Source organism: Trichomycterus rosablanca, chromosome 6 (genome assembly GCF_030014385.1).
Source record: "Trichomycterus rosablanca isolate fTriRos1 chromosome 6, fTriRos1.hap1, whole genome shotgun sequence".
NCBI classification, from domain to species: Eukaryota; Metazoa; Chordata; class Actinopteri; order Siluriformes; family Trichomycteridae; genus Trichomycterus; species Trichomycterus rosablanca.
The window spans coordinates 8,362,105-8,384,744 of record NC_085993.1 but is presented as its reverse complement, the minus strand read 5'-3'; the positions used below and the strand labels follow the sequence as shown (position 1 = coordinate 8,384,744).

The 22,640-nt window shown below is 40.5% G+C and overlaps 1 protein-coding gene across 3 annotated transcripts in view; it reads left to right on the top strand.

Annotated features, from left to right (window-relative positions):
• rptor (regulatory associated protein of MTOR, complex 1) overlaps positions 1-22,455 on the top strand; it is a 151,125-nt gene extending 128,670 nt beyond the window's left edge. Inside the window, exons 27-36 of one of the 3 annotated variants that reach the window (XM_062997366.1) lie at positions 2,365-2,479; positions 2,665-2,789; positions 3,078-3,179; positions 5,694-5,741; positions 8,828-8,928; positions 13,947-14,074; positions 18,648-18,734; positions 18,820-18,936; positions 20,078-20,207; positions 20,443-22,455. In XM_062997366.1, coding sequence (XP_062853436.1) covers positions 2,365-2,479; positions 2,665-2,789; positions 3,078-3,179; positions 5,694-5,741; positions 8,828-8,928; positions 13,947-14,074; positions 18,648-18,734; positions 18,820-18,936; positions 20,078-20,207; positions 20,443-20,511 — 1,022 coding nt within the window. In that variant the 3' untranslated portion in view covers positions 20,512-22,455. Of the gene's footprint in view, positions 1-2,364; positions 2,480-2,664; positions 2,790-3,077; positions 3,180-5,693; positions 5,742-8,821; positions 8,929-13,946; positions 14,075-18,647; positions 18,735-18,819; positions 18,937-20,077; positions 20,208-20,442 lie in introns of all 3 variants that reach the window. The other 2 variants (XM_062997365.1, XM_062997367.1) reach the window with 2 other exon arrangements.
• The last annotated feature ends 185 nt before the right edge of the window (positions 22,456-22,640 follow it).

The window sequence follows — 22,640 nt, the reverse complement described above, 5'->3', positions numbered from 1 at the left end:
GAGACTCATATTTTATACACAAACTCCAGTCATGTACTGTTAGTTACACTTATGAGCCTAAATCTAGAGCACGCTGCACACTGCTGGAAGGTCTGAATTGCTCCTGTAGAAGCACTCGTGTGTATTTCTGCTTCTTGCTTGTGCATGCTTGTCGTTCTGTGTAAAATAAACTAATTAAATTTGAACCGGGCTTCAGAGTTTCCCGGGTCTTCATTAGGCTCTCACATCTCTACCGGCTTTGCACAATTATTCATCACACTACTGCAGGCATGTTTTAATAAACCCCATTCATTACTTCACATCACTGGGTATTGCACATCGCTGAGATGTGCGCTGATGCATGTGTGAAACCGTGACGTCATCATCCCCATGGCTTTGGATGCGTGTGTTTAAAAGGAGGGTTGTGCGCTGCTGGCTGGATGTCGGGCTTTTCCTTTTAAAGGCGGTCCGGTTTCAAACAGAAAAGCTAATGCACCCTTTGGGAACTCGTAGAGATGATGACGTGAGAGCGGGAGCCACCTCGTTCCACACATTTATCTTATCATGTCTGTTTCATCCCTTGCTCTGTGAAGTCTAGAGCTGGAATGAAAAAAAAATTAAATAAATAAAATAGACTGACCTCATTCAGTCTGAGAGGTTCTTCTGCTAGAAGAAACTTCACTAAGTAGTTCAGAAAAAATCACTAAGAAGGAAGAATTATGAAAATATTATACAGCTGCTTTTAAAAATAAGAGACCAGACCACTTTGCTGCCTTTGTGCCTCTGTTCTGAGGGCATCCTGTCGAGGGCTTTGACCTTTTTGAGCGCACACTTTCTGAATCCCCGATGGTTATCACCGGAGAACATTTCATCCATAACACAAGGGAATCATCTAAAACATCTAGCTCATAATTAAAGCTTCAGAAATAGGATTACCATTTGAGTCAGTTCTCTCTGAGGTGTTCTAATGCTGTGGTGTAATTTATTCATCCCTTCCCTTGGGTAACAGTGCATCTTTGAACCTCAGTGCAAATCTTACCTCCAAGTGTAGAGTCCAGTCTTTTGTACATTTACATTTTCAGCATTAAGCTTATGCTTTTATCAAAGCAATTTACATTATACAATTTTAGCAATTGTGGGTTTTGGGCTTTGCTCAAGGGCCCAACAGTGGCAACCTGGCAGTGGTGGGGTTTGAACCAGCAACCTTCTGCTTACTAGTGCAGTACCTTAACCGCTAGGCTACAACTGCCTTTTGTACAAACAGCTTCAGCCTGATCAGGGTCAATGTGGTTCTAGTATCTCTGGGGAAACACTGAATTCAAGCTGTGAATACATTCGGGACAGGACACTAATCAATATCAGGCTTTCAGGCTCTTTCACATGAGATGCCGATTTTCCGGAGGTCAACTCAGACGAAATGAGCGTGCGAACTCCTTACAGATCGTGATCGGCAGCGGGGATTGAACCCAGGACTTCAGAATGCATGGTGCTTTGCAGCATCTACTTCACCAGCTATGCCATCTGCCAGGGTCTTTAGCATTATATTGCCCGGGACTATAGGGTGCTGTTATTGATTTGCAGAGACTTACAGTCTATGTGAGCCATCAATGCTTATTACACTTAGGATTTTCGGCTGCGTCCCAAACCTCATCCGGTGTGCTACACAGTGTATAACTATACCACTGATGGTGCAGTTATGACAGAGACTATTCAGTACATGTGTCTGCAGTTTGAAACACAGCCAGTTTTCCCAATTTTCCATTTAATGTTGCCAGTTTGCATTTCCATTTCCATTTAATGTTGCATTTTCTCCTCGTGACTGCGTGGGTTTCCTTAGAGAGATCCAGTTTCCTCCCACAGTCCAAAGACGTGCAAGTGAGGTGAACTGGAGATACAAAATTGTCCAAGACCGTGTTTGAAATTAAAAACTTGAACTGATGAATCTTGTGTATCTCCTGTCATGAATGTAACCAAAGACTGGGACTGTAGGGTGGTGTTATTGAACTAAGACTTTTGTACCCCGTCTCAGTCATCTGTCGCATCTTTTTACCTGCAGGTGTGTCACGGTGAAACATACCCCACACTGAGAGCCACATCATCAACTCAGAGGTCGCAATTATGCAGCAGCACTAAAACCTATTCGTCCCCCCTCACTCAGACACAGCAAACTGTGGAAGCCTGACCAGGTCAAAAGCACCACCTTATTTAAGCCAAAATCTTTTACAGGTGTCTCCACACATTGAAGCGATAACACAGACTCCACCATATCTCACAGAAAAGTTACTTATGAGCACATTAGTCGGTGCTTAACATAAGCCTGCAAGTTAGAACCTGTCAAAGTGCAGAACTGTTTTATTGACGCTTGTTGCCTCGTCTCTGTTTTAGGAATCACACGATTGGACGACCAGATTTTTATAAACAGGAACCCTGGAGTGCCCTCTGTGGTGAAGTTTCACCCCTTTAACCCCTGCATCGCCGTGGCTGATAAAGACTCCATCTGGTTCGTCAACCTGGTCTTTATTTATCCAGTCATGTGTATTGCTCTTTCTTTTTTATCAGTGGACACTTTGTGATTACCGTGTTAGTATTATTGCAGTGCTGAGAATGTCACCATCATCTGTGTGTGTGTTTGTTTGTTTGTGTGTGTCTGTGTGTGTGTGTGTGTGTGTGTGTGTGTGTGTGTAGTTTCTGGGACTGGGAGAAGTCTGAAAGGTTGGATTATTTCTACAATGGAAATCCTCGTTACACCCGGATCACAGCGATGGAATACCTGAACGGACACGATTGTTCCCTCCTTCTCACAGCTACTGGTCAGTTCACTCGTTAATCAAACACTGCAACACTCTACACTACGTGACATCATTTAGATCATACTCCTGAGTTTTTACTGAGGATAAATTCTGGGTTTGTTAGGAAAGGGCATCATCACTGCCGGACTGTTAAAAGTATTTTTTGTACAACAGTGTTTAGCCGTGCATGATGGTATGCTGGAGGGTTGAAGATTTTTTCGTTTCTGGTTTTTGTGCCGTCACTTTTAGGACCTTTTTTTTGTATGTGAGGAGTTTTTTTTCAGAATCACTCTGCTTACCTTTGTACAGATGACGGCGCGCTGAGGATATGGAAGAACTTTGCAGATCAGAGGAATCCAGAGATGGTGACGGCGTGGCAAGGGCTTTCAGACATGCTGCCCACCACACGAGGTTAACACACACACACACACTCCATAAACTGATGAACTTTAGGACCACCTGCCTAATATGCTGCCAAACAGCTTTATCTGGTACCAGGACGTTACCTGCAGGTCCTTCAACTTCTGTACTTTGTAAGATGGATCAACCTACAGTGATGCATCTCTGATGCATCTCTTTCATGGGCTAATAATGCCCATGTGATGTAGGTGCTGTCAAGGGTGGACAGGAGTAAATATGGGCACTTTGACTGGTCTGTGAAAGGTTTGATGCAGTGTGTGTTGTTACACATTCGCCTTATCACCAGGATTAAAATAATCTGCAGTTTGATCCACAGTAGATCTTCTGTTGATCCCTACCAGACAGTTTGTGGCTTGTCCCTCCTCGGATCACTGTTGGTGTTTCGGAAACACTTAATTATTTGGTCCTTATGAAAGTCCCTCAGGTTTTTATGCTGATCAGATATTCTGCATTCAACATTTAAACTACAAGGAACCACCATCAGCTTGACATTTATTAGATACCTCATGCTCACATGCACCAGTGCTAACAATAGGCACTGCCATGCATATTTTTGGGGGTGGTTCTAATGTTTTGGCTCATCAGTGCATATACAGTGAAGGTAAATAGTAGTTCGTAGTTCAATCTTACTTCACATTTACAAACATGAACACTAAATAATCCACAATCTTGCCTTAAGAAATGTTCTTTTTGAACTGATGGACAAATCTCTTACAAAGTTTGGCACAAATAGTGACCCACGACTCACCTGTGCCCCTTGTCTGATCCTTGGTGGATCCTCCTTTTATACCCAATCATGATTCCCTCACCTGCTACCAATTTGACCCCTCATCGCGAAACTTTTGTCCTCACACTGTAACACACACACACAGAGCTCATGGTTTGTGCTGATGTTTGCTCGTCTCGTTCCTCCATGCTGTCAGTGAGTGGGACTCCATGTTGGAATGGCAGTGCCAGTCGGGGCTGTAGAGAGAGACATGCTGGCTCCGGTACGCTAGCTGCTGGACGCTTTGTGCTTTCTGCTGTAGAAGTTCAGTGTTTTGTTATTGTGGTTATTGTGGTGTTTAGAAAGCTGAGTAGATGCAGGTTCTCTTTTTCTACCTTCTGTGTTTGTGTTGCACTTCATGTAAACCCTGTCCTGCATTCCTACAATCTGACATGAACGGGTTCGAGTCTCGACAGCACCACCAGCCTGGTCTGGAGCTGTCCATACACATTTGGCTTTGTATAAGAGAGAGCAGAGAAGTCACCTGCTTGCGACTGCTACTGGCTTGGAGTACAGAGAGCATAACATGTTCCACAGTGTGACATTGTTTGGTGAACAAAAGCATAGGAAGAAATTTGTGGCCACATTACATTTTGGAATGTTACTGTAAGGAGTCACTTCCAAACAGTTAGACATGGATGTAAGGTGATAAGTTACTGGCCGCATCTGACGATGGAAAGGCTCAATGATGTTGCAACAACGACAAGGCAGCAGCATGGACAGCGGATGATAGGAACCCCTCACAAAAAAAGTGGTGGGAGGGCTGTAGCATTCTGACTAGAGAGGTGGATACTGAAGTGCATAATTTAGCAGTAAGGGAAACCATGGAAGGCCTGCACGGGAGCATTATCCATTTGGAATATGGATACCATAGGGTGCACCTGACCCTATCCAACTGCCTAATATTTGTTGGTGCACAGTCATTTTTGTATTTGTTCTGCACTTGGCAGCAGGCTTTGTGGGCAACATTTTTTAATTGTTATAAATATGAATCAATTAAGTTGTAGGAAATACAATAAAAAGATTCATTATATAATTAGAAGTTCTTACTTTTGTTCCTGTTGCTTAGGGGACCAAGGTCTCTGTACGTGATTTCTAATTGAAAAGGTTTCTAAAAGCCAGTCCTGCCCTGAAGTCCAGCTTTTTGAAGTTCATGATGTACAGTTGAATCACAAAGGTGTTTATTCAACCCTGTGGGTTTGGGTATTTTTTAGGCTGGTACTTTTTGGGGTATTCCTAAATGACCCTGATGTCCATCCCTGTTAGTGAGCTTCCACTTGCACCTATTATGTGACTCTGTAGGAACTTTGTTAGTCGCCTTGTGTTGTTTTGAAATCTTACATTTACTTACAAGTACTGATTGTCAGGACTGTGTACTGATACACAAAGACACACAGCTACTTGTTGAGGCAAGAGTGCCAGTCTAACCACAGGCTTTGTGCACAAGAACTTCAGATTTGAATTCATTAAGTCGTTTCCAGGGGCGAGAGAGCTAGAGAAAAAGATAGTGAGAGAGAGGAAGCTCTGACATTTGTCTCGACTGCTTTTTAATTGGCTGATGCCATGCTGGGAAACCACAGTGTTATTCTTACTTCCATTCCTGCTTCATCCGCCCATGTGTGTATCTGTGCGTTTGTGTGCGTGTGTGTGTGTGTACGCTAATACCATGGTGTTTCCTGGCTGATGTACTGACCGACCCCTGCTTCTTTCCTCTGTACCCCTCTGTCTCTCTCTCGCAGGTCTTGCTCGGCGGGTTTCAATCTATCTTGACAGAAGTAAGCAGGGAGGTGAGTGCTTCCCTCTCCTCTCTTCAACTTTCTCCCAAATTACTCATTTATTTAATCATAGCTCAAACCCCATTCCTCACTCATCCATCCCTTCCTCTGCTGGCCATCGGAGACAAACATCAGAGACATTAAGTTGCTCTAACACGTCCACAGACATGACAGTCAGACAGTGGGACAGAAGACGAGCAATACATTTGGTTTTATTTAGGTTACACACTTCTGTGTCAAACCATCAGTAAAAAAAAAAACCGAGTCAAATCAAAGTTATCATCTTTTGGTGGTTTTCGGCCGCATCTCAAATCTTATTCAATTCAACACCTTGTGCACTAGAGTGCCAGTGTGAATTGGTTCCCAGAGGCCGGCAAGTGTATTTATTAGTACATCCTGGTTTTTATTTTCTGATTTCTAGTGCATGAAAGGTGAATTGTGCAGAGACGTTCGGGATATCAGTAAAATGAGAAAATCTAACCTTTCCACTCTGCTCTGCTGTTCAATTGTACTCTGAAGCATCCGCCAGGAATCTGGTTTAAAAGTGACAATTACAGTACAACCTGAGCTCCAAAATGCATTGTGTGCACGAGCTTAAATGCTTACTGGTCCCTTTATTAAGAACACTGCACTAACACCAGGTAGAACACATCTCGCTCTCTGAACAGATGCAGTTCTTGTGTGGCGTGGATTCCACAAAGTGTTGTGCCCTTTTTGACATTCTGACATGTATCCATCACATCATGGCTGCAGATTTGTCAGCTGCAAATGCCTCATTCAACCTCCAATCCTCCTTTAATACGTTTGGTTTTATGATCCCCTCACCTGTTCAATTCACAAGTCACAATTCACCTGTTTATCAAGGAGTGTTTCAAAACTGTGACTTGAATACTTTGTCAGCTTTTCGCTCAGATTGTGAAGTGTTCAGTGTTGGCTCAGAAGTGTTGCAGGCATCAGATTCAAAACATGAAAAGTAATTTCTCTGTGTACATTAGTTAGTCAAATAAACATTTAAGACAATTTACAAGTCACCGATTGTTGTTTTTGGGGTTTGTAATTTAAGCCCTTAAAAAGGTCACTGTCTAAAAAGAGTTAAAACCCCTGTAAAAATATTCATATATACACAATTCATTTAGTGGAATTAATTATTCAATTAATTTAGTGGAATGGAAGGAACCCATAACACCACCCCCTTCCCCCTCCAGTAGATTTGGACCTCCCATTGTTCAGTTCATGATGTTTTGTTGATTTTCTAAATGCTGGCACATACACTAATCAGCCATAACTTTAAAACCACCTCCTTGTTTCTACACCCACTGTTCATTTTATCAGCTCCACTTACCATATAGAAGCACTTTGTAGTTCTACAATTACTGACTGTAGTCCATCTGTTTCTCTGCATGCTCTGTTAGCCCCCTTTCATGCTGTTCTTCAATGGTCCCAGGACCACTACAGAGTAGGTATTATTTGGGTGGTTGATCATTATCAGCACTGCAGTGACACTGACATGGTGGTGGTGTGTTAGTGTGTGTTGTGCTGGTATGAGTGGATAAGACACAGCAACACTGCTGGAGTTTTTAAACACCTCACTGTCACTGCTTGACTGGGAAAATATCCAGCCAACAGCGCCCTGTGGGCAGCGTCCTGTGACCACTGATGAAGATCTAGATGACCAACTCAAACAGCAGCAATAGATGAGCGATCGTCTCTGACTTTACATCTACAAGGTGGACCAACTAGGTAGGAGTGTTTATTAGAGTGGACAGTGAGTGGACACGGTATTTTAAAACTCCAGCAGCGCTGCTGTGTCTGATCCACTCATACCATCACAACACACATTAACACACCACCACCATGTCAGTGTCACTGCAGTGCTGAAAATGATCCACCACATAAATAATACCTGCTCCTGACCATTGCAGAACAGGGTGAAAGCAGGTTAAAAAAGTATGTAGAGAAATATATGGACTACAGTCAGTAATTGTAAAACTTCAAAGTGCTTCTATATGGTAAGTGGAGCTGATAAAATGTACAGTGAGTGTAGAAACAAGGAGGTGGTTTTAATGTTATGGCTAATCAGTGTAGTTCTGTAAGCAAATGTACAAGTATTTGTGCATGATTTCTATTTATTTGCTAGATAGACTTGAAACTTAATTGATGGCTCTGATTGTCCTACTAAACAAACTGCACTGCATTATCAGTGTTCAGTAGGTTTATAGGTTAGGAACATTCATCATTCCACTCAGAGAGAGAGAAAAGGCAAGCGAGAGATAGGGTGTGTGTGTGCACTGTATAATTTGGGGGTTTTGACTGACAGCGAAAGTTTTGAAACTAGGACAGCAGACGTCCAACTCCAGTTGGGAAAACTGGGTCCTAATTCGCTTTGCTGTGTGTGCGTGCGTGCGTGCGTGCGTGCGTGCATACCTGCCCAAACCATTCTGGAGCTAATGATGGATGGTTGCAGTGCATAGAGGAATTAGGACAAAAGAAATGCATCAGGAAGCTGGCACACTGGATTACTGCATCTGAACTTCAGTGAATCATTTATCATGATTCAATTACAGAAATCCATGATTCACTGATTGTTTCAGTAAAACAGCGATTCACTGATTCCTTAATTCACTGGGTTGTTTGTTGGTTTATACGAGTGATTAAAATCATTGATTGAAATGATTTGTGAATCAGGAAATCAATAATCTGTGATTTAAGTAAGTGATTCAGTGTGCCATTTCAGTCAGATATCTGAGTCATTGATAAGAAAAAGTGATTTCTGTAAATCAGCGATTCCTTGATTTATTCAGTCGCTTTTTGTTGGTCAGTGACTTTAATAATTAATTACAATAATTGACTCATGAATCATGGAACAATTAATTATTTTTACAGAGGATTAACAAAGACTGAATAATCTAAATAAAAGGAAAATTAAACATTAGTTGTTAGAAGACAGTGTTGTGCTGCTTGATTTTTAAATGCAAGGTAATAATTATGTTTGCATCATTTCTTTTATTAATTACCAAACAGCACAGCTTTAATTAATGAATGATAGATAAGGATGTTACAGCTAGGTTTGTGTGTGTGCATGTGTGTTTAAGGTGCAGGTATGGTGGTTGACTGGGAGCAGGAGAACGGCCTCCTCATGACCTCTGGAGATGTTCGGGTTATCAGGATCTGGGACACTGAGAGAGAGATGAAGGTTCAGGTGAGTCACAAACTGTTACAATACACACTCTGTTACAATACACACTCTGTTACAATACACACATTCTGCTTCACACACTGTTAGAACAGACACATTGTTACAGTACACACTACGTCTACTGTCAGAAAACACACTCAGTTACAACAGACATGCATACAATATATACACTGTTACAATACACATACTGTTACATTACACACTCTGTTACACACACTGTTGCAGTAGTCTACTGTCAGAATACACACACTCTGTTTCACACACTTACAGTAGTCTACTGTCAGAAAACAAACTGTTACAATACACACCCTCTGTTACACACACTGTTAGAACAGACACATTGTTACAGTACACACTACTTCTACTGTCAGAAAACACACTCAGTTGCAACAGACATACGTAAAATACACCCACTGTTACAATACACACACTCTGTAACATTACACACACTGTTACAGTAGTCTACTGTCAGAAAACACTGTTACAATACACACTGTTACAGTAGTCTACTGTCAGAAAACACACTGTTACAATACACACTGTTACAGTAGTCTACTGTCAGAAAACACTGTTACAATACACACTGTTACAGTAGTCTACTGTCAGAAAACACTGTTACAATACACACTGTTACAGTAGTCTACTGTCAGAAAACACACTGTTACAATACACACTGTTACAGTAGTCTACTGTCAGAAAACACTGTTACAATACACACTGTTACAGTAGTCTACTGTCAGAAAACACTGTTACAATACACACTGTTACAGTAGTCTACTGTCAGAAAACACACTGTTACAATACACACTGTTACAGTAGTCTACTGTCAGAAAACACACTGTTACAATACACACTGTTACAGTAGTCTACTGTCAGAAAACACACTGTTACAATACACACTGTTACAGTAGTCTACTGTCAGAAAACACACTGTTACAATACACACTGTTACAGTAGTCTACTGTCAGAAAACACTGTTACAATACGCACTGTTACAGTAGTCTACTGTCAGAAAACACACAATACACACACACTGTTAGAACAGACACATTGTTACAGTACACGCTACGTCTACTGTTACAAAACACACTCAGTTACAACAGACATACATAAAATACACCCACTGTTACAATACACACACTGTAACATTACACACTCTGTTACACACACTGTTACAGTAGTCTACTGTCAGAAAACACACTGTTACAATACACACTCTGTTAAAATACACACACTGTTACAGTAGTCTACTGTCAGAAAACACTGTTACAATACGCACTGTTACAGTAGTCTACTGTCAGAAAACACACAATACACACACACTGTTAGAACAGACACATTGTTACAGTACACGCTACGTCTACTGTTACAAAACACACTCAGTTACAACAGACATACATAAAATACACCCACTGTTACAATACACACACTGTAACATTACACACTCTGTTACACACACTGTTACAGTAGTCTACTGTCAGAAAACACACTGTTACAATACACACTCTGTTAAAATACACACACTGTTACAGTAGTCTACTGTCAGAAAACACACTGTTACAATACACACACTCTGTTACAATACACACACACACACACTGTTACAGTAGTCTACTGTCAGAAAACATACACTGTTACAACAGACATACGTAAAATACACCAACTGTTACAATACACACACACTGTAACATTTCACACTCTGTTACACACACTGTTACAGTAGTCTACTTTCAGAAAACACACTGTTACACACACTCTGTTAAAATACACACACTGTTACAGTAGTCTGCTGTCAGAAAACACACTGTTACACACACTCTGTTAAAATACACACACTTACAGTAGTCTACTGTCAATAAACACACTGTTACAACAGACACATTGTTACAGTACACACTACATCTACTGTCAGAAAACACACTCAGTTACAACTGACATACAGTGGGGCCAAAAAGTATTTAGTCAGCCACTGATTGTGCAAGTTCTCCTACTTAGAAAGATAAGAGAGGTTTGTAATTTTCATCATAGGTACACTTCAACTATGAGAGACAAAATGAGAAAAAAAAAATCCAGGAAATCACATTGTAGGATTTTTAAAGAATTTATTTGTAAATTATGGTGGAAAATAAGTATTTGGTCAATAACAAACAAGCAAGATTTCTGGCTCTCACAGACCTGTAACTTCTTCTTTAAGAAGCTCTTCTGTCCTCCACTCGTTACCTGTATTAATGGCACCTGTTTGACATCGTTATCTGTATAAAAGACACCTGTCCACAGCCTCAAACAGTCAACCATGGCCAAGACCAAAGAGCTGTCAAAGGACACCAGGAAGAAAATTGTAGACCTGCACCAGGCTGGGAAGAGTGAATCTACAATAGGCAAGCAGGTTGGTGTGAATAAATCAACTGTGGGAGCAATTGTAAGAAAATGGAAGACATACAAGACCATTGATAATCTCCCTCGATCCCGTGGGGTCAAAATGATCATGAGAACGGTGAGCAAAATATCCCAGAACTACACGGAGGGACCTGATGAATGACCTGCAGAGAGCTGGGACCAAAGTAACAAAGGCTACCATCAGTAACACACTACGCCGAGAGGGACTCAAATCCTGCAGTGCCAGGCGTGTCCCCCTGCTTAAGTCAGTACATGTCCAGGCCCGTCTGAAGTTTGCCAGAGAGCATATGGATGATCCAGAAGAGGATTGGGAGAATATCATGTGGTCAGATGAAACCAAAATTGAACTTTTTGGTAAAAACTCAACTCGTCGTGTTTGGAGGAAGAAGAATGCTGAGTAAACACCATACCTACTGTGAAGCATGGGGGTGGAAACATCATGCTGTGGGGCTGTTTTTCTGCAAAGGGGACAGGACGACTGATCCGTGTTAAGGGAAGAATGAACGGGGCCATGTATTGTGAGATTTTTAGCCATAGATATTTTTTAGCCTTCCATCAGTGAGAGCATTGAAGATGGAACGTGGCTGGGTCTTCCAGCATGACAATGATCCCAAACACACCGCTCGGGCAACGAAGGAGTGGCTCCGTAAAAAGCATTTCAAGGTCCTGGAGTGGCCTAGCCAGTCTCCAGACCTCAACCCCATAGAAAATGTGTGGAGTCCGTGTTGCCCAGCGACAGCCCCAAAACATCACTGCTCTAGAGGAGATCTGCATGGAGGAATGGGCCAAAATACCAGCTACAGTGTGTGCAAACCTGGTGAAGACTTACAGGAAACGTTTGATCTCTGTCATTGCCAACAAAGGTTATGTTACAAAGTATTGAGTTGAAATTTTGTTATTGACCAAATACTTATTTTCCACCATAATTTACAAATAAATTCTTTAGAAATCCTACAATGTGATTTCCTGGATTTTTTTTTCTCATTTTTTCTCTCATAGCTGAAGTGTACCTATGATGAAAATTACAGACCTCTCTCATCTTTCTAAGTAGGAGAACTTGCACAATCAGTGGCTGACTAAATACTTTTTGGCCCCGCTGTACATACAGTACACACACTGTTACAATACACACATTGTTACAATACACACATTGTTACAATACACATTTAGTCACACTGTTAGAAAACACACACAGTTACAAATGACACACAATACACACACTGTTACTATACACACATTGTTGCAATAAACACACTGTTACTATACATACCTTGTTGCAATAAACACACTTACTATACACACATTATTCGAATAAACACTGTTGTTATAAACACATTGTTACAGCAGACACACTGTTACTATTCACACAGTGGTACAGCAGACACGCTGTTGCTATAAATGTATGGAATTTGGGATCTTAATGGATTTGGGTTTGACGTTCAGGTTTTAATGCCTTCTCTGACTCATACTGATGTCACTTCAGGTTTGTGTTCTGTGGGTGTAGGAAGCTGCTGTTCTCACTTGAACGGTACCAACAAGACAATGTGTTTTTATATATTTACACATCTCAATAAATCAAACATGATTCATCCTCTTGTATGCAGTTCTGTGTAAAGTTAATGCCCCTTCTTTTAATTATTTATGTTATTGTATATCTGTCACATTAAATGATTTGGATCATTAGACAACATCAAATTATTACACATAGCAAACTTGAGTTAAAACCCTCCTATCAACCTCAACTTTTTTCGGTTGCACCACCTTTGGCAGGAACTTGAGCTTCACAGTTCTTTGTTGAACTTCTGGTTTGAACTGCTTGTTTGAGGTCTCACCACACGTCTCAACTGGGTTTAAGTCCGGATTTTGACTGGGCCACTCTGAGGCTTTAATTCAGTTTAGTTTGATCTACTCAGAAGTGGATTTGTCTTTGTGCTTTAGAATCGATTTCTTGTTACATAACCCAATTGCACTTGAGAATCAGATCACATATTTATGAACAGAGATTTTTTCTCTGGGTTTTCTGGAGGAGAGCAGAATTCATGGCTCATGGCCAGTCACCTAGGACCTTTAATGTATGTGAAACTGTGCTGAGAGTTAGATGTAAGTAAAAACTAAAGCTGTGAGAAGATAATATTGGACACTCAGCATATTATTACTATTTTGTTGTTGGATCTACCGAAATCAATCACTAAGATTTGTGGTTTTAACTGAGTCATATCTGATGATGATAATGGCACACAAATAAGAATAGATCATTATTATTGTTTAATTGTCATGCATTGCCCTTTGTTCATTTTGCTTAACACTGTCTTATGAATTGCAGCATCATGTTCAAACCCTGGGTTGCAACCTTTAGATGGGTCGTGAGCCAAAAAATAGGTTACAAAGAAAAATAATAATAATTAAATAAACAAGTTTTAACAGCAAAGAAACACGAAACGAACTTGTATGTGATCGCCCTCTTGTGGATGCTTTTTGTGTTATCTTGTAAACCAAAGTTGGACCAGATTGTACGGAGCAAAACAGAGAGAGTAAGATGCTTTGTTTGTGTTGCCTGGGTCATATAAAAAATTATGGACATAATGTGGTTCTACGTAGAGGTGTCTGTTTCTGTGTGCGTGCAGGACATCCCAACAGGAGCTGACAGCTGTGTGACGAGTATATCATGTGACCCTCAGCGCTCTCTAGTGGTGGCCGGACTGGGTGATGGCTCAGTACGTGTGTATGATCGCAGGATGGCTCCCAACGACTGGTGAGATACATTCACACTTCACATCAAAAGGAATGTACACACATCCTAATTATTGAGTTCAGGAGTTTCAGCCAAAGTGAGACCTGCTGAACATATTTGGGATGAATTGAAATTCTTATTGTGAGTCAGGACTTATGGCCCAACATTAGTGCCTGACCTCACAAATGCTCTCTGAACCGGTGCACAAATTTCCACTGACACACTCCAAAATCTGGTGCGAAGATCTCCCAAAGAAACAAAGGCTGCTACATCTGCAAGTGGATTTTATATGTATGCCCTTGGTTTTGGAATGAGATGTTTAAAAAGTTTATGATCGGGTGTCCACATATTTTTTGTACACTGTTGAAAGCTGTAAATGAGTCAGACAGAATTTATGGGTAAATTTGATTCATATTTTTATTGTGAGCTGTTAATTAAATCAATAAAACATTTTATTGAGTCAGATGATTCACCACTGACTTTCACTCACTTATTCAGAGCTGTGAAAAAGTTTTTGCCCCCTATCTCATTACATAATTTTCACACTGAATGGTTTAGATCATGCAGCCATGTTTTGCGTCTGGACCTTCACCTACAGTCTAGTCTAGCAAGAACAGACGTGATCTCCAGTGAAGGTTTGATCTCTGTGGAAAGTCTTTTTAAAAGTTGGCTGAAGGGTTTAATCCACAACTGAAACAAGTTACACCGATTAGTCATAACAATGAAACCACCTCCTGGTTTCTACACACACTGTCCATTTTATCAGCTCAACTTACCATTTAGAAGCACTTTGTAGTTCTGCAATTACTGACTGTAGTTCATCTGTTTCTCTACATACTTTTTTAGTTTGCTTTAACTCTGTTTTTTAATGGTCAGGACCACCACAGAGTAGGTATTATTGAGGTGGTTTATCATTCTCAGCACTGCAGTGACAATAACATGGTGGTGGTGTGTTAGTGTGTGTTGTGATGGTATGAGTGGATCAGACACAGCAGTGCTGCTGGAGTTTTTAAATACCATGTCCACTCACTGTCCACTCTATTAGACACTCCTACCAGGTTGGTCCACCTTGTAGATGTAAAGTCAGAGACGATCGCACATCTATTGCTGCTGTTTGAGTTGGTCATCTTCTAGACCTTCACCAGTGGTCACAGGACGCTGCCCACAGGGCACTGTTGGCTGGGTATATTTTTGGTTGGTGGACTATTCTCAGTCCAGCAGTGACAGTGAGGTGTTTAAAAACTCCATCAGCGCTGCTGTGTCTTATCCACTCATACCAGCACAACACACACTAACACACCACCACCATGTCAGTGTCACTGCAGTGCTGAGAATGATCCACCACCCAAATAATACCTGCTCTGTGGGGGTCCTGACCATTAAAGAACAGGGTGAAAGGGGGCTAACAGAGCATGCAGAGAAACAGATGGACTACAGTCAGTAATTGTAGAACTACAAAGTGCTTCTAAATGATAAGTAGAGCTGATAAAATGGACAGTGTGTGTAGAAACCAGGAGGTGGTTTTAATGGTATAGCTGATGGGTGTACATCATGAACATTAATGTTTTAGAAGTAGACTGACCATTTGCTCTAGTTCTTTTTAGAATGTACTTCCTTTCTCAGTTTTAATGCTCCATTTGTTATTGAAGCAGTCACTATATTTCTTACTTGCAAAACACGACGTCACACCTAACAACAAGATCTATGGCCAGACGTACTACATCTGTAATTACTAATGCCATGTGACTTTCTGGTTGAATCCCAAATCGTATTCTGTGTGCTTCATCATAACAATACCATTGGCAGTGCACTAGTTAGACATATTGTAATGCATTAAGGTCTGATTTGGGACACAGCCCACCTGCTTGAGCTTCAAGAAGCATAAATTGACTTACAGTTCTAAATGAGTTTGGTCCCATTTTAATAATGTTTCTCCAGACGTCACATCTTTTTAAAGATGAAGTTCTGTGAGACTTTGCAGAAGTGTGTGTGTGTGTGTGTGTGTGTGTGTGTGTGTGTGTGTGTGTGTGTGTGTGTGTGTGTGTGTGTTAATAGAGCTGGTATTTAAAGTGGAACAATGATTCATCTGTCGGTTACACACTTGGACTCAAAGAGAAAAGGGTGTAATTAAGCTATAAAGTGGCTAATGAATATTTAAAAGGATATGCTAATGAGGATGTTCTCCCTCAGGAACAACACTTAACACAGCTCAATCAGTTCAACCTTTGATCAGAGACCATGGCTCACCCCTCTTCACTTACCTTCCTTCATCTTCCAACATGCCTGCGTTAGCATCTCTAAAATAATCTAATTTCAGGAGGAATTTAGTGAACTCATTTCTCTCAACTTCAGTAATGTCGTTATGCAGCTACATTTAAATCCATGTTGAATTATTCTAACAATTTCTGCAACTTTTCAATAAATTTAAGTTGAAAATGTGCTGGGTCTGAAATATATAGTCTTAGATGATGAATTTGATGCTGTAGAAAGTTTTATAATGTTAATTTATGATTGCCTATAGTATGACTGACTACAGCACTGTGCCCATGTATATATAGTTAGTTTGATTGCACCCTTTACACAAAGCCACCACTACAATGGAAAAGTCAGTCCCTTTGAGCCATTTCTGATCAAATTTAGATTCCAAGGTCATCTGTACAAGCAATTGTCTGTGAGTACAGAGTGCACTGAACAGTGATCTGTTTGTCAAGGTCAAGAAAAAACTTCCTCTTTATGCCTGGTGTAAATTTGCCCATGTTTATCAGAAATCAGACAGTTTAAGTTTATTTAACAGTGTTTTGGTTAATTAATACATTGGTTATTTTGGTACAGTGGTTAGGTGGTTGGTTGGTTGTTTTTTTTCTGTGGTGGTGATCGGTAGGCTGGGTAGTTGATAGGTGGTTTAATTGATCGGCTGTGTGGTAGGTTGCTTTGTTAGGGTTTTATTGGTGGTAGTCTCATTTGTTGAGTAGTTGGTAGGTATATTGTAGTCTCTTGGTTGATTGGTTGGATAATTATTAGTTTTATTAGCAGGTTTTGTTCTAGGATGGCCATTGAGGTTGGTTGGTTGGTTGGTTGGTTGGTATGAAGGTTGAGTAATTGGTTGGTAGGTTGTAGGGTTGATGACTGGGTGACTAATAGAAATGGTGGTAGATATAATGACTGATTGGTGTTTGGATAGTAGATAAGATTTAGTCTATCTAGTCTATTTCATGAACACATTGTTTCTCTTTTCTCTCTCATACATCGTCTCGATTCTTTCTCATGGTTCTGTTGTTTGTGTCTGAACCAGCTCTGTAATAAACTCCGGCTGATTTAATAGCCGTTCATGTGCAGCGTGTAAATCTGAGCTTCTGTTTAAACGTTGTTCACATTGAAACACTGAAACATTGTAAGCTCATTTTGCAGCGTGTTGAGAGTGCAGCATTGTGGGAAGGATTTCAGTCTAATAGTTTTGTAGCCCCACCTGGTGACCAAACACCATGAACATCCATCCAAGCCAAATAAAGCAACCACAGTCAGCAAAAGTACAGAAACACAGTCAATACATACAGTTTTATGCAAAAGTTTAACCACCTGTGTGGGCAAATATCATAATAAAAGAGCATCCACATTATCTTCATAGAACAAATTCAAACTATACATTATTCTGCTAAATTCTGTGCACAATTTATGTTGATTTTGCTTAATTTAATATTTTGGGGGGAAAGCTTGAGGTATTAGATGCATCTTTATTTTTTCTGTGTAAAGTTCAGTAAATAGCGATCATCAGTGCGTCAGCAGAAAACCGGACGCAGAAAGTCATTGTGCCTGTACCTTGCATAAAGAGAACAGGCTCTGATGTAACTAAGAATTGTTGGGTGGTTGGTTGATGATTTGATTAGGTGATAGGTGAGGTAGTTGGAAGATTGGCGGGTTGGGTGGAAGGTGGGGTGACTGGGTGGTAGGAAGCTTGGGTGATTGGATAGTAGATAGATAGGTTGGGTGGTATATTGGGTGGCAGGAAGGTTGAAGGGTTAGTAGGGTGGTTGGTTGGTGGGTTGGTTGATAGTTTGACTTGATGATAGGAATGGTGGCAGAAAGACTTCAAGGTTGGTAGGAATTTTAGGTGATTGGTTGGGTGTTAGGTAGGTTGTGTGGTAGGTCGGGTGGCAGGAAGGTTGGTTGGATTTTTTAAATTGGTGATAGGCAGGGTGGAAGGAAGATTTTCAGGTTGGTAGGTAGGTTGGGTGACTTTACCACAAAGGAAGAGAACAGGCTCCAATGTAAATAAGAATCTGTGTAGTTTCATTTATAGGCTGGCTCACATTTGACATTCCAATTCATCCCAAAAATGTTTGATGCTGTGTGCAGACTACTGGAGTTCCTCCACTCCAAACTCATTAAACCATGTCTTTCTAAAACTCACTTTTGTTCAAGAAGCTCAGTCATATTGCTACAAAGCTGGAAGCACATCATTTATTTTATTTAAATAATTTATACACCTATTAGCAATGGGTGAAACACCTAAATTAATTAATTAGAAGGGGTGTCTACATATTTTTGCCATACAGTGAATGATGGAATATACATGATTGTGTATGATGTGTTTCAGTCGTGTGATGATGTATCGAGAGCATGCAGCATGGGTGGTGAAGGCTCATCTGCAAAGGGAGGCAGATGGACAGATCATTAGTGTTAGGTAACACACACATCCGCACACACATCATGCTTAACACAGCAGTTACTTCTAGTACATGATATGTTGTGTGTGTGTTTCTCTGCAGTGTGAATGGGGACGTGCGATTCTTTGATCCTCGGATGCCCGACTCCATCAACGTACTGCAGACGGTGAAGGGACTCACGGCACTGGATATTCATCCACAGGCCAACCTGTTTGCATGGTCAGTGACACACACACACACTGAGTAGTCCCTATATAGAGTGCATAAACAGCATCAGAAACATCCCATCCTTGTTAGCACACTTTGGATGTGTCCCAATTCACACCGTATTCACTAGATAGGATGCATAAACACCATCTGATGGGGTTCACTACTCATGCTTCCATTAGTCTTCTATGGATGTGTCCTAAACCATACACAATAGTTCCTAGAGTTCATAGAGTACATAAACAGTATCTCAAGCACATCATTATCATCAGTCTGCAATGGACATGTCCTAATCCACACACGCTATTTGATATGCAAAGTACATTAATTCCAAACACCTCAAGTTGATTTACCTCCGGAATGTTTTGAACCACACACACCTGAATCACACACCCGGTTGACTATGTAGTGCACATAAACACCATCATAAGTCCATAATGGACCTACCCCAAACCACAGTCCAGGTTTACTATACAAATGATTTGTGCCAAAATAATGAGTGTTTTGATGGTAGCTTCCAAAATATTGTACTACAGGCTGGACTGAGGAAGATTTGGGACAATTTGTTGGTAATATATTATATGTTCAAAAATATATGGACACCTGATAATAAGTGCATTTGACATCCTATTCCGAAACTAAGGTAGCTATAACACCATATAATAGGGCTATAACAGTCTTCACTGCCTTTATTTATTTGGCAAAACTTTCCACAAGATTTTAGAGCGTGTCTGTGAGAATTTGTGCTCATTTAGTCAAACAAGTGTTTCACAGGCCTGGCATGCAATTGACATTTCAGTTTATCTCAAATGTGTTCAGGGCCAATGTGCATATACTCCGGACTTATTAAACTATATTGTAATGGGCCTCGCTTTGTGGATGAGGTGGCAGAACAGGAAACAGGGCCCTCCCCAAACTGTTGCCACAAAGTTGGAAGCAAATAATTCATATATTCATGTAAGATCATTTGCCATATAGTGATATTTAAAACACTCATCACATATATGACTCGAGAACTGTGTGTTTGGATGCAATGAGTGATTCCACTCTGCATGTGAGTAACTGTTATATTTGAAATCTACAAAGTATAGAAATGTAAAAAATATTCTCTCTCTCTCTCTTTCTCTCTCTCTCTCTCTCTCTCTTTGTGCAGTGGATCTATGAATCAGTTCATCGCAGTGTACAACTCCAGTGGTGATGTCATCAGTAATATAAAGTATTATGACGGTTTCATGGGGCAGAGGATCGGCGCCATCAGCTGCTTGGCCTTCCACCCCTACTGGGTAATACATACACGTTTAATAAATGTTTAATAAAGTTGAGGCCAGGCCATTATGCAGGCCAAAATAGACACCTTACCTCAATAATAAGAGCTCAGGTATGCAGCATCAGCACCGGTTCAACTCCTCTCACTACTTTCGTCTACTGAAATAATTGTGAGACTGTATAAATACATGTGCATTTCTTAATTAATACCTCATTCTTTTTCTTATTTTCTGTCTACCTTTCTTTCTGTAGCCGCACTTGGCCGTGGGCAGTAACGACTACTACATGTCCATCTATTCAGCGGAGAAAAGACTGAGATAACAGTGTGAACTCTGACCTCTTGACCTTTTGACCTTACTTGCCATACACAGGCAGGATGTAAATGACTTCTGTACATATGCAACTACCATCATGAATGTTTAGTGAAGGCTGCTGAACTCACACAGTGAAATAACGATAGTAATAACAGAAACATTATTATTAATATTATTATTATTATTGTCATGACTCTTTACATTCTGAAGTTATTGATTGTACACTTGGCTGTGCTGAGCAGTTTGTATATTTAACTGCATATAGAAATATTTTACAGCTCGGTTAGGAGACTTTACAACCTGGTGGGTCTAAAAGGGAGCGGAGTCTGGGCCTTGAAGTGGGCGGGTCTTACTTATAAAGCATTATATGTTTAGTCAGTGTCAAATGCTCATATTGGGAGCAACTTTAAAAAAGTGTAAATAAGATCGGAGTCTAGATGGGGCGGAGACGGGGAGTTGTAGTGCATTAATACTAGCATTAAGACTCCCAAAGTGGGTGTGGTCTGTGCCAACACATCATGAGTCCAAGAGTAAGGCGCATAAGCTTAGGATTTATATGAGGAGGCATGTCTGGGATTGAAAGCTTGGGATTAAAATGGGCGGTGTCATTTCATTCATCAATTATAAAACATCGAGGATATAAAAAAGTGGTGGAATCTGGCAGTAGGAGCCTGAGTGAGGGTGCACACTCGAAATCAACACATTACAGATGTGTAAAAAGGGCCCGGTTTGGGAGCGGGGCCCAATACGTGGGCGGAGTTTGACAGTGAATGCAGTAGAAGTTGTTTTGTTTTGAATGACACTTAAACAGATTTTACTAAACAAACACAATAATAATTATGTTTACTATATTTTTATTGCAATTATCATTAGCGTGCTACGCTACATGGCCGAAAGTATGTAAACACCCCTCCTAAACACTGAGATTACGTGTTTAACACACACCGATTGCTAACGGTTGTATGAAATAAATGAAATGCTTCCAACTTTGTGGCAACAGTTGTGGCAGGTTCTTTCCTGGTCCAGCATGACTGTGTCCCTGTGCAAGAACTGTAGAAGAACTCCTGCACAGAGCCCTGACCTCAGCCCTCATGACCAGCTTCACTATGCACTTGAACCTTAATTGCCACTTGCCGAAAGCTTTCTCATTCTTAGAGGAATGGAGACTGTTGGAGCTGCAGATGTGGAATGGGATGTTTAACAATCTCATGGTCAGGTGTCCAAATACCTTTGGCCATGTAGTGTATTTTGTTTGATATCATGCATAAAGGTAAAGCCTAGAAATTAGATTTTGGTACCAAAATTCTGCCTGATTTTAATGGTGAATTTATTTATTTGGCTTTTTTGATGGACACCTGAACCTTCCTGGAGTCACAATAATCAAAGCACATTTCAGACATAAAAAAAACAATTTCTCCAGCAGGGAGACAGGGAGAGAAAGGGAAAACGGTATGGAGAAGTCGTGTGTTTGTGTTAGAAACAGTACTCAGATTTTTGTATCTTCTTTTTCACGTTGTATGTTGCCTTGTTTTTTATTTCTATCATTTTGTCTGTCTTAATCTTGCTCAACAAAATAATGACGTTTTAACCAAAATTCTCTTTCTTCACACACACTTCACCATCAGAAAAATAAAAATAAAAGGATAAATAAGTAAATAAAAAATTACCTCATGTTTGCATCTGACCCATTTCAGAAGCAAATCTGTTTGCATGAAGCTCTTTGGCCCCTAACCCACATGTAGCGCCCTCTAGAATAGCAGCGACTCCCCGACACGCCCCTGTACGGCTCTACTGCTTTAAATTTTATTGTTTTAGATTAAAAATTTGAAAAAAGAGAAGCTAGTAGGATGAAGCGATGCAATCAGGTGTTCTCTGTGACTGTAGACTGCTTTTGCTGGCTGTGGTTTTATGATGAGAAGAAATCATTCAAATAAAACCAAATACACACTAACTCCTGAGCTCTTGTCTTATATTTGTTGATATTTGTATTATCTCGATGTTCCTCTCAATAATCCAGGTACACAAATCCACCAAGTTGAATCAGTTCATCTGGATACAAGTTTGTTGTAGAGAAACGTTTCGTCACTCATCCAAGTGACTTCTTCAGTCTATGCTGGTGGTGAAAAACCCAACCTT